This window comes from Tenrec ecaudatus, chromosome 15, assembly GCF_050624435.1.
Source record: "Tenrec ecaudatus isolate mTenEca1 chromosome 15, mTenEca1.hap1, whole genome shotgun sequence".
NCBI classification, from domain to species: Eukaryota; Metazoa; Chordata; class Mammalia; order Afrosoricida; family Tenrecidae; genus Tenrec; species Tenrec ecaudatus.
Window position 1 is genome coordinate 20,993,178 of NC_134544.1, and position 12,714 is coordinate 21,005,891.

General features: G+C 46.8%; 1 protein-coding gene across 17 annotated transcripts in view; it reads left to right on the forward strand.

Moving 5' to 3' along the window:
- Positions 1 to 1,247: 1,247 nt before the first annotated feature.
- Positions 1,248 to 12,714, forward strand: part of TCF4 (transcription factor 4) — a 399,157-nt gene continuing 387,690 nt past the window's right edge. For 3 of the 17 annotated variants that reach the window (XM_075532959.1, XM_075532964.1, XM_075532965.1), the window contains exons 1-3: positions 2,997 to 3,266; positions 4,601 to 4,692; positions 6,464 to 6,536. In XM_075532959.1, coding sequence (XP_075389074.1) covers positions 4,621 to 4,692; positions 6,464 to 6,536 — 145 coding nt within the window. In that variant the 5' untranslated portion in view covers positions 2,997 to 3,266; positions 4,601 to 4,620. Of the gene's footprint in view, positions 1,343 to 1,900; positions 2,416 to 2,990; positions 3,267 to 3,536; positions 3,709 to 4,600; positions 4,693 to 6,463; positions 6,537 to 12,714 lie in introns of those variants that run through there. The other 14 variants (XM_075532956.1, XM_075532960.1, XM_075532950.1 and 11 more) reach the window with 12 other exon arrangements.

Below are 12,714 nucleotides of genomic sequence, written 5' to 3' on the forward strand. Positions count from 1 at the left end.
AGTTTGGGGAGAAAGGAAAGATGGGCTAAAGAGTTAAGCGTCTTGGAAGCTCACAGGGGCACTTCTACTTGTGTTGCAGGTTTCCTATGAGTTGGCATGGTGCTATGGCAGTGAGTTTTGGTATTTTAGTTAGTAATCTCTTTAGTTGTAAGGATGAGAAAGGTACTGAGGTAGCGCTACCCTAGTTGGGGAAGGGGAGACGTGGCAAACATTTGGTATCATCTGGCCCAGAGTCAGTGATGTCCTCAGAGTAACCCAGGAGTCTCTAGGCATTCCTGCCTAGGACTACATTGTCTGCTTCTCAAAGAACTTCCAAGGTCTCCCTCTCTCATCCCGAGAGCAGGTGGCTTTACTCATAAGATTGTTATTTCCCCTTGACCATGGCTCTCCTGTTGCCTGGCTGCCTGGCCAACTATCTCCAGAATATGTCAGGGACATCACTCCCTGCAAACTACCATTCATCATCTCTTCTCCTTCCCAAGGTCCAACCAGACAGTGCTGATAAAGCTAAGACCAAAGGCATCTGTGGCACCGACACTGAATTCTACGCCTCTTTCAGGGTTTATGTGCAACCACAGAAGGAAGTGTCTGTGGATGGAACAGCCACCCCACCCCCACCTTCTTTCTAAGCTTTGCCATGTGCAAGGAGGGGAATCTTGGGCAGGGCAGAAAAGGATGGGAAACAACCTATAAGCGCCTTCATCCTTGTCCACTAAAAACACCCACAAACAAAGATCTTACAATTGGTGTAAACGGTGATGGCTACAAAATTGTGTCAGTGAATGGGCCGACCCACTGTTGAGATGGCGTGGGAGCGTGGCTGTCCGTGGACGCTGGTCTCAGATTCTATCCCTTTATCAAGTTGAACAACTTGGCGAGCGAGTGGGTGGGTGGCCCAGCCTCACTTGTTTCTCTTTTCCTATCTGTCCAATGGGGTAATAAGCCATACTCATGACCGCGCTCAAATCACCCCCGTTCTTGGCCCATCGTCCACTGGGGTGACTATCATTACTACTGGCATTTCTCTTTTGGGGAGTGGGGGAGAGCAAAAGGCTCTTCTTTCGGAATCTAGCAAAATCTCCATTTAAAAGCTTCCCATTGGCTAGGGGTGAGGTATTGATGAGTTGGAATTAGGGATGGACAGGGCGCATTTCTTGAGTGGTCGGCTGGGCTAGCTCCATTGCACTCTGAGCGCATCTGCCCAGAGGTCATCATTTGTATCTCAGACCAGAACACGGGCTGGAGAAGGTCACCGCCGGTCCAGCGGTGGACGTTGAGGCAGGAGAGCGACGTGCGTGTACAGGGCCATACACGCGAAGGTCTCCAGGTCGGACGACACCCCGTAAGTCTGACTCGGACTCCGAAAGTTCTGTCACTTCCTGGGCTCGGCGCGGGGTGCGGGGAGCGGGGCGGGCCCCCCTGGAGCAACAATTGGGCTCCGTGGCCTTGCTCCGCGCCGCGCAGGCACCGCGGCGTCCCGGCTCCACGTCGCGGGAAAACCCGGGCGCCGGGTTTTCGTTCGCGAGGCCGGCGCGGCCTCCCCCGAGCGTGCCCACTCCTGCGGATGTCGGGGGAGTTTCATCCGTGAGCGCGCTCCACACGCCGCCCTTGTGGGCCAGAGCGCACGAGAGGCCGCGGGGACGGGAATGAGAGGCACGAGACGCGGCCCACGCGCGGCAGCGGCCCCGGGAGCCCTCGCCCTCTCGGCTACACGCGCAACGCCCGCCCGAATCCCGCAACCCGCCTCCCGGTCCCCGAGGGGGCGTGGCCGGCGCGCGCCGCCATCTTGGGCGCCTCTCTAGGCGCCGTGTTTACTACTCTATGGTTGCCCGCTCCCGCCCCGCCCCTCCCCAGTCATTGTCTGGAGCAGCAGCCGCGGCCGCAGCGCCTTCTCTTTATAAGCCCGCAGTGCCCGGATGTGAATGGATTACAATGTATCTTTCAGGGAAACCTATTATTATCAATGTGACTCCACGGGGGAGTCAATGGTGATGATGATGATGAGGATGATGATGAGGAGGAGACACCTCTAAACTTGGAACAAGTTTAAGACTTTATAAAAGGAGAAGAAAAAAAAGCCACCAAGATTTGTTTGATGAAAAATTATAACTCTCCTGTGTTATTCTTTTTTTTATAAACAATAAGAAAAAGTTGTTGGATTTTTTAAATGCTTTATTTTTTTGGGGGGGGAGGGAATTTTGTTGCAGTTTTATGGTGGAAAATGCAAAAACCAGAGCCAGGTGCATAATCTTGTAATCTGTGGAATATCCCTGGAGCAGGACTGAGTACCAGTTAAGATACTTTTTTTGGGGGTTACACATGTGAGATACTAAATACTTGCAGAAGATTTTTGTCTCTCTTTTTAAAAAAGTCTCTTTCCTTGGAATATTGTGAGCATATTTGTGGCCATTTAAGGTAACGTTACAATTTGCTGTCAGAGTAAACTGTTTGTAATTGAATTGAATTTAAAATGTCGATCCCAGTGTTTTATTAAAACAAAAGGAGCAGCCTATTAAATAACTGCCAACGGGGAGAAGTAATGTGCATGCCATTTGTGTAGGTACTCGCACATGTAGCAATAACAGGGTGTGTGTTGAATGTGTATTTTAATACACGTTAAAATAGCGTGTGTTGCATCTCCTGGGCTGAAGCACGTTTGTAATTACGGAGCGATCGGATAGTAAAACTGAATTTTTATCCTCAAGAATGATGTGAACAAGTATTTTTCAGAGCTGGAGGGCCTATGACAGTAAACGCAGACTTAAAAACTTAAAGCGCTGGCGAATAGCAGGGACTGAGGGTACCCAGGAACTCGAAGTGCAAAAACAAAACCACATCCACTCCTCCAAATTGCTTTTTCTTTCTTTTTAATTTTATTTGGCGAAGTTTGCAACTATACTGAGCTGTGGCTACCAGGAGGGGTTGGGGGTGGGGGCTAGAGAAAGTGCAATCCGGGCTTCGCCCCCAACGCAAAAAACTACCGAAACGCAGCTCTCCCCAGCACCCTGCGGCTGGGTTTCTTCTATAGGGAAAAGAAAAATATTGTTCTTCTTGGCAAAGACTTTTCGCATCACGTGTATTTGCAGCCTCGTATAAACTTGCCTGGCCGCGTGTGGATATGTGAGCAGGAGGGAACGGGAATCAGAGAAAGAAAGAAGTAAGGGCCGTAAACTCGAAGACATTTCAAAGTGCCTCGGATGGATGATACGGGCAAAACTGAGCTGTGGAGGCTTCAGATTGTAGCTGACGATCTCAGGGAGAATGAGGTGCTCGCAGCAGTTTCGTTTGGATAAATATATATATATTTTTTTGTTTTGCTGGATGGTGGTGGGATTGAGGTTTCTTTTTTTTTGGGGGGGGGAGGGGACGCATCCCCGCCTGCCCGACCCGGAGCGCGCCGCGTCTCCCCGCCGGAGCCCCCCCACCCATTTCTTTGCTGAACTTGCAATTCCGTGCGCCTCGGCGTGTCTCCCCCTCCCCCTCGCTCCGTCCCCTCCCCTCCCCGGAGAAGAGAGTTGGTGTTAAGAGTCAGGGATCTTGGCTGTGTGTCTGCCGAGCGGTAGTGGCGGCGGCGGCGGCGGCGGCGGCGGGGAAGGCGCAGCGCGGCCGCGGGCGCGGAGCGAGGTGGCGGCGGTGCGGGCGGTGGTTCGACATGACCGCCGCCTCGGCGCCGGCGCTGCACGGAGAGCCCCATCGCGCGCGCGGGCGGTAGGTACCGGCGCCGGCGGCGGCTCGGCGGGCGGGCGGCCGCACGGGCGGCGCGGGGCTCGGGCTCGGCGGCCCGCACGCGGCTCTGCGCTTCCGCGCCGCGGGCTCGGGCGCCCGGCGCGCCCGGGGAGACACCCCCTCCCCTCCTGCGCTCTTCCCTCCCCCTCGCCCCAGCCCCCGCGCCCCCCCGCCCCCCCCCAGCGGTGCCCACTCGGAGGGACCGGTCACTTTGCCAAGGGCCTGACTTTAATTTTTTACAACCCTTTCTTTCACAAATTAGGGTACTGGACAATCACAGGATCCGGCCCTCCGCTCTACACCCCTCCCTCCCCGGCCTGTCACCCCTCCCCCTTTGGCTGTGTTTGCACTCCAGAGACGCTCATCTTTAATTTCTTTATAGCTACTTTGCAGTGCGCAGGGGTGGCGGTGTGTGTGTGCGCGCGCGTGTATGCGTGTGCGTGTGTGTGCGTGTGTGTGTGTGTGAGGGGGATGGGGTGGAGGGTGGGGGGAAAGTTGAGACCGGAGCGTTCGGAGTAGTTTCTCTTTTCTCTGTGATCCATTCATTCCTCGCTCTACCTCCTGTTGCATAAAATCATGCGCTGAAGAGCGGCAGTTTCAACACCCCCCTTCTCGGATTTGATTTTAATAGTGGATGCTACCAGTTTTGATCGTCTCTTTGGAAATACAATATCTTCCTTTTTTTTTTGCTATTGCTGCCTATTCCATCTTAAAAACCAAACCAAACCAACTCTGTCCCCTCCCATCCCTCCCTCCTTTCCACCTTAATCCCACCCGCCCCCACCCCCAAGCCCCCAGTCTCCAAAAATCCGATTGTGTTTCCTCCAAGGACTGGGACTGGATTTTCTGATTGCGGTTATTTCCATGTTTCTAGGTTTGTGTGATTTTGCTAAAATGCATCACCAACAGCGAATGGCTGCCTTAGGGACGGACAAAGAGCTGAGTGATTTACTGGATTTCAGTGCGGTAAGAAAGAACGGTGGAAACTAACAACAGCTGTGAAAAAAAAAACAAACCCAAACCAAGCCCCAAATACCGAATTCTTTAGCTAGAACCCCATCTGAAGGACAGGAATAAATTTTGGATTGGCTAAACCCTTGGTAAATATGAAGGTCTTATTTTTTATTTTTTGCACAAGTTTTTAACTTGGTTTTGGGGGTGTAATGGAAGATTCAGCCCTTTCGCGAGTCTTAATTACTTGCCTTAATTTCCCTACCCACTGACGCCCTCGCCCTTCTTCCTCCCCAAATTATGGAATGTCTCCTCCGTGGAAAGGAAAAACAGACGCCCTTTAAGCTCAAAGCCCCCCTCCCCTCCCCCAAACAAAACAAACTTGGCCGGAGCTGAACGCGGAGGGTACTGATACTTCGTGCAGGACTCCTCGTTTTGTGTTTTAGTTATTTTTTGGAAATGGAAAATAGAAATTAAGGAGACCCAGTTGTCTCTTCAAAGTTTGAAACTGCTGATGCGTTGGCTTCGAAGGGCCCGAGCTCCCAGGCACACCGCGTCTGGGATTTTGAAGGCTCGGCACATGCTGGCATACACTCCTTAGAGCCCTTTGCACTGTTTGGGGGAAAATTTCCAGCCGTGAGATCAGCACAAAGCAGAATATACACACTTGTGGAGTCATGGTTGCCTGGGTCCTTCTCCAGTCCTCTACTCCCCCCTACCCCCATCCCTCCAACCAAGTCCCCAACCTGGACAGGGGAATTGCAGATCGGTTTTTTAATGCCCGATCAGTGTGGTGTAAGATGCATTTGCAAAGCGAAATAAAAAGAATCCACAAAGCACACACGTTAAATCCAAACCGCCTTGTACGTGGGGCTCTTTTCTATGCTGCTGCCGCTGCCGCCGCCTCTGCTGCTGCCGCCGCTGCCGCCGCCGCCGCCACTACCTCTGTCCTAGCCCTTCCTTTGGAGAAATGGCTTTCGGAAGTTTTGCCAGGAAACGTAGCCCTAGGCAGCTTTGCAGCCCCCTCTCCGCTTGCTGCCCTTTCTCCATTCGTTCCTTTGCTTTTTGCAGGCTTTGACTCAGGGAAGGTGCGCATTATCTGCTAGACGTGGAGACCAGGGAAACCAATTAGGGTCGAAATAAATGCTGGAGGAAGAGGGAGTGGAAGAGAGTGAGTGAGAGAAAGAGAGAGAGTGGGAGAAAGAGAGAGTGAGAAAGAAAGAGAGAGTGAGTGAGAGAGAGGAAGAGAGAGAGGAGGGAAAGAGAGACTTCAAATTGCTCTCATGTTAGATAGGAAATGAGAATTTAGTGCCCGTGGTACTTTTCCATTTTACTTGGGTCCCCAGATGACAGGCAAATCCTATGCGGGATGCAAGTGGACACTGCCACGTTTACGGCCAAGGTTTTCTATGGAAACCAAACAACTTTTTTTCTTCTCCTTTGTAGAACTAGTGTTCCTTAGAGAGGCTGCTCCCTCCCATCTGAATCTCCATAGGGTTCTGGGGGCTCTGTTTGTTCACAATGTAGTGCCTGCCAATCTAAGGAATTTGATGGAAAAATAGAGTGGCGTGGTAATGGGGAGCATGGGAAGGGGGGGTAATTGGTGATGTGGTGCCTGTTTTAGTTGTAAGTAGGGCTGTGATTGATTTTACTAGGCAAATCCTTTGCATAAACTCTTGAGTTATTTGGTAAGAGAGTGTGAAAGATCTCTGAGGCACTCTGAAGGCATAGATGTCTTATTTATTGATTTATTTTTCCAGCGGTAATATTTCTTTGTTTCTTCTAGATGTTTTCACCTCCTGTGAGCAGTGGAAAAAATGGACCAACTTCTCTGGCGAGTGGACATTTCACTGGCTCAAGTATGTGGATTCTTTTCTTCGCGGGTAGCTCAAGGCTCTTAGTTGATAGTTTGCTCTCTGTGTATTTTTGGCTCTGTTGGGAGTACGCTGCAAAGTCATTGAAATATTAGCCTAATGATGTCGTTAATTCATTATGCATCAGTGGGAAACCGTAAAAAATGTGATCTTTTTGCAAAATTAAAATTTAGCCCTTTTTTTTGAGGGGGGGGAGGGATAACGGAAGCTGTCTCTGTCCCATCACTTAATTGAAAAGCAATTTTCTAATAGAGTTGTAGTCTAACACAGGGAGTTGAGGCCAGTGGTAACATCTGGGGAATAAATGAATGCTCCCTATAAAAAATAAGGGGAGGGGGGTCCTAACTTTTCATTCAAAGTGTAAATAACATCAGTGATTAGGTACGCCGCACAATTAACCCTTACACGGAGGCGAGCACTAATTTCATCGGTGAATGCTGCATAGTAAACCTTAGCAGTCAACAGAGAACCGCTTACTAAAGTAGGAATTCATTTCTATTTTAAAAGGCCCCCTTTCCACCCTTTCACTGTTGTCTTTTTCCTCATCATTTACTTACGCAGTATGCTTTCCGATTTTTAAAATTTTCTGGGCCAGACTTTTAAAAGTTACAAATTGGGTAAGGCTTTCCCCAAACCTCGTTGGTTCAGGCTTGAAAGGAATCTTGATGGCTACTCACAAAGGAATCCCTGTGCACCGGGCTCTGTGACATCTAAGGAGGAGTTTTAATGGGGTCTATCGGAGTGTCTGGGTGTTGTTCCTATTAAAAGTGAAAACCGAAAATCTGCGTCTGAAATGGGTTATGATCATTATTTGTGTCCAGTGAATTTTCTGTGTGAAGAAATCCTAGATTCCTGCTCTGCTTTGGGACCAACGATTGCATTCATAGATGCTTCTTATCAAGTTGCAATATTTGAGGAGTTCTGGCACGGGCATCTTTCAGTACACGAGGCAGAGAGGACTGGTCTTAAGTCAGCCTGGTAAATGTTGACATCTTTCAGCTGTGGAATATGCCAGCTGAGACGCCAGTGAGATGGAGTCTCTCCCAGCTGCTGAGTATCAGTTCTCATCCCTTCATCTTCGTTTGATGGTACAGCAGTGAGCGGAGTCTGGTCCCCTATGCATGTTGTGTACTCAGTAGATATATTTTAAATGCAATTACTGATTTTCTAACCTTGCTCATTTCTACATCAGCTATTTCTCTCTTTTCTGGCACTCATAACTCTCAGGGAATTTTCGTCTTTCCAACTTGATTTATATCATATCAGATGCCTCTTATGTCTGATCTTTTTTTTTTTTGGTCCGCTTTAATTGAAAGCATACTGTTTATGGCCATATATTTGTGTTATATAACCCCGGACACTTTTAAGTTCTCTGTTAAGAGAATAAAAAAGAAAAAAAGAAAAGAAATATTTGTGTTAATATTACATCTCTGAACTGTCATGGACTCTTTACCTAACTCTTAAGATTCAGTCTGTATGCCTGAAAATTTTCTTCTGCATGTCTGAAGTGAAGATGAATATGTGTCCTGTAGGTTAATTAATTTTTTTCATGCTAAACATTGTCTAAGCTGAAACTATCTCTATCTCTGACCATAATTTTTATGACTTAAGAAATTTGCATTCAGTTGAAATTGAAAAGTAGATTATTCAGAGCTAAACTACTTTCAGAGTCAGTGCAAACCACTCTTTGGTACTGTTATGAAAATAGACTCATTTGATCTAGATATATTAGTTTAGATAAGGTTTAATAAGTTGAAGTAATTTAGATGCTTGGAATTGTCATATATTTAAAAAAACTAATTGTATCTGTTTTATTTTTTTAATGTTCACATTTTAAAGTTCTTACTATAATGATTAAGTGTTTACCTATTTTATATTGTGCAGTATAGGCTAAGTATGAATATGCATTCATGTATTCTGGTCAAGCCTATATATTGAACCTTATATGATTACTATGATCATTATATATGTTCCTGAGTAGTGAAACCTAGGGGCAGACCTATTCTTTAGTGAGACACGTTCAGATATTCCTACTGAATATACAGTGATCATTTTGAAGGTATTGAACTCTTAAGTCATGTTGTATAAGATGTATGGCTTTGAGATTCATGTGATTACTTCTCAGGGACAAAAAGTGTACTTTATTTTGGTTGTTGGATTGAAAATGTAGGGTGTGTATTGCGTGTCATGTGGGGGGCACAGATGTGAGAATTATTGTTGCCTATCTTTCCTAGACATACTTGAGCACAGGGCTATTTGTTAAGAGCATGGCTTGCATTTCCACTCTGTAACAAAACATAAGACAATTTCCCAAAGATCAGGACCATCCCGTTTCACCCTTTAACTAAAAGGATGAATTCGGAAATCGTGGACACAGAAATCATTTTTTGAATATTCAACTTGATGCCCATTGCCCTTGGTGTGGGCTCAGATGTGACTTTCCTGAGCAGGTTTGAAACTTGCAGGCTAGTACAAGAAAATAAAACTCTTGAATACCACAGCCCTATTTGGAATATTAGCTCTTTTCTCACCCCCACCACACCCACCCTACAAGGAGGCATCCTAATATTTCATGCTTAAAATTCCCACAGGCTTTCTCTCCCACTAATACAGGATGCTCCATCGTGATTTGCAATGTGAGGATGAAAATAAAGTATGGCTCTTTGGCCTTTAATCTTTCATTTTACAAACATAGCTTTTCCTACCACCTTAAGAAAGAGGGAGGCTGCCAGGGGGGCTGGGGGGGATGGAATGTAACCTGAGCTTCAGCCTGACATTCCCAGGGAGCATTTTTCACATGAAAGGCTTTTGTCAACCCTGGAAAGGACCAGCTGGGTTTTTTTTTGTTTGATGTTTGCAGGTGTTCAGCAGAGAGCATTAAAACAGTTTGGGCCATGGTAGTTCAGGGTGTCCATGACCTTAAACAGGGAGGACTGGTGGGCTCTGGACTGATCTTTCAGGAATCACCTTACTCCATATGATAACTCAATACAAAGGGGTTGGAGGCCTATGACATGCTTGGACTGCAGACAGACTCAAAGCATCCATATATCTGGTTGTCTGGAAGAGTCTTCTCATTAAAAAGTAGGGTGGCAGTTACAGACAGACAGAGAGAGAGACAGAGAGAGAGACAGAGAGAGAGAGAGAGAGAGAGAGAGAGAGAGAGAGAGAGAGAGAGAGAGAGAGAGAGAGAGAGAGAGAGAGAACACCTAAGTAGTCAATAATTTATTGATGAGAAGGGGCTTTATTTCCTGATAGAACAGAAGTATGGCTTCTTTGATTACCTTTCAGTCGTTTGTGTGCCAGAGAAATGTGCCCGAGGGACATCCTCTTAAGACAGCTTTAAAGTTGAGTGACCAAAATGATCGAAACCCAAGCACTGGTCCTATCAGGCACCAGCCACACCTCTTACATGTGTTCTACTTTATCAGGGCCAGGAACTTCCTCCCAGAGTTTAGAAGTTGAGTACCACTGTCCCCCTCTCCACCCCCCCCCGGCCTCTGATAACTCTAGTTTTACTTAGGGGTTCAGCATAGCATTCATGAAAGATTGCCCATCCCTTAGAGGATCCCCATTCCCCCCCCCCCCCCTACTATAGCTGATCATTTTCGTAGGAATGAAAGCATGCCTTGTTCATGACATGAGCTGCGAGCTCTATTCCCATTACACCAACACCCTGGCATCCATCTAGCAAATGTAAGTGAGGAAGAAAACCAACCACACACCCAACTCTAACTGGTAGTTGTGCACCCTGGAGCAACTACAAGTGGTCAGTATCCTGAATTCATTTCCTCCAGGATCACTTGCGAGTTGCCTGGGTAGCGCATGAAAAAGGGGAAAGCAAAGTGGTCTCCTCTTTAAAGGTGGTGGGAGGGGGAAGGAGCCATGTGAGAAATAGTGTGCATGTTTTAAAACAGCCAGTCTTCTTGCTGTACAGTGCATGATGCTGGTGGGATTTCCCGTAGAGCAGAGTAAAAAAACAGGTTAAGGCAGTAACAGTGACATTTAGTCCATGATGGGATTGGAACTTCCTATATTGTCCAGGGCCTTTTTTGTACACAGGCAAGGGAAACTGAGAATCCAAGCCAGTGAGTTCGAAAGGGCGCCCTTATTTGCTATCCCCAAACAAGTTTTCCAATGTGACTTCTGCTTGGCCCTTCAGGCCTGCGTTTAGCAGAGTTACGCCTGTCACTGCGGTTTCTTCTAATTAGTACTGTGGTTTGGGGTCTCAGGGTGTAAGTGCTGTTGCTTGTTCATTGAGGTGTTTCTCCACCTACTTTCTGGGTGCTTTCGGTCTGGGGCTGGAATTTGGGTGATTGATCATTTCCCTTTGGCCTGCCTCTGCTGCGGCTGCTCTTTTTGCACAGTACTGGCTAGAATAGTAGGGCGTGGGTGGACGGGTCTGTAACCCAGTAGGAGACAGTGTGTGATGATGGGGCTTTATCTTTAGTGTATTTCTGAACCCTTCTGAAATGCCAGGGTCTCCAGCCTCACTGCAGAGATGAAGAAAGTGGAATTCACAGTGGTCACAAAGCTAGCTCTCTAGGCAGCCATCCGGCCACGGAGCAAGGTTTGGAACTCATGTCTGCCTGGCACATAGTCCCTTTTGATATGCGCGTCTGTGCGTTGACGTGCACACACACACACACACAGTTTGTAGTGCAGCTCGTTTTTCAGCCCCCAAGACTGTACACATACAATATTAGTCTTGAGGCTTGGTCAGAAATCCTGTCCCTGATCTTTAGAGCAGGCGAATGCTGTTTTTAAGCATATTTAAGAACATGATCTAAACCATACCCTTTCTTTCTTCCCCTTTCGTTGGCCAAGTAAGTTGGCCTTCTCATCGCTGTGGGGTCTGAATATAGCTCAGTGTGTCCCTGTTAGCATTCTCATTTCTGAAGAGGAAATATGGAGGCAGTTCAGCTTGGTGGCCCATCTACATGACTGACAGTGGTTTTCTCATTCCATGCTTTTTTTTTTTTTTTGGCTCCAAATCAAATCAGGAGTTAAGTGCCTGAGCCGTACCTGCGGATATTTGGAAAATAAACCCATGACCTTAACGGCAGTGGGCTTGATTTTGTTTTTTCCACTTTTCTTTTGGCTCATCTTCCGTTAAAAACAACCCCCCCCCTTTTTTACTCTCGACATCTTCATATTCAACCATTACCCACATTCTTTCTGCATCGCGAAAAGAAGCCATTTTGTCATTTTTGTGACGTCGATTGTCAGACGTGTGCTTACGACGTTACATTTTCTAAAGTCAGAAGAAAGAAGCAGGCGTTACATTTTCTAAAGTCAGAAGAAAGAAGCAGGCCCCAGAAACCCACTTCAGGAAGTAAAATGCATTAATCAAGTGCGGGGAACTAAGAACGGTGGAGACTGAAATCCTTCACATTTTTGATAGCATCAGCAAGTTATCTTTACCCGACTATTGTAATGAGGAAAATCACTTAAATAACAGATGAACAGCGAAGTCACATAAACATATATAATAGAACTATGTAATGAAAGTTTATGCTGTTAATTGCACGAATCTATCTTAAATGCTCAGACTCATGGAGTGCTGAAGATCGTCGCATAAACAGTTTTGTTTTGAGCTCAAAATGATTCCTTTTTTGCTTTCATCTGCGATGATAAACAGAGTAATTCTGTAAGCTTTTACAGATCAAACGTTTACTCCTAATGGTAAACTACATTTTATATTGGAAGTTGTGAAGCCTAGCCCAAAACAGAGAGTTGAGTCTTGGTTGCCCCAGGCCTGTCACTGGATGTTTTTGGTATTAGGATGCGTTTAGATCTGTTCCCACAAGCCAAGAAAACGGCTCTGCAGTTGCTCTGTAGGGAACATGGTGTATTTTTTGAAAGGTCCTTCAGTTTACAAGTCTTGAACCAAAGTCTCCTTGGTCAAACCTTTATCATCTGGCTGTGAGTGAGGGAGCCAGATCTTGAGACACAGAGTCTCAAAGCGAGGTGAGATTGGACAAAAATAAAACCCCTCGCCCCAATTCTTTGGTTATTTTATGGGATTATTTATGACTGGGTGGTCTTTTGAGTTAGAAAGTTAGACACTTCTAAGTATTAGAGAAAATCAAGCATATCATATGTGTCCCTCCAGGGTCACTTTTGTGGAGGCTTGTTTAAAATTTTGGGCGTGAGTGACATT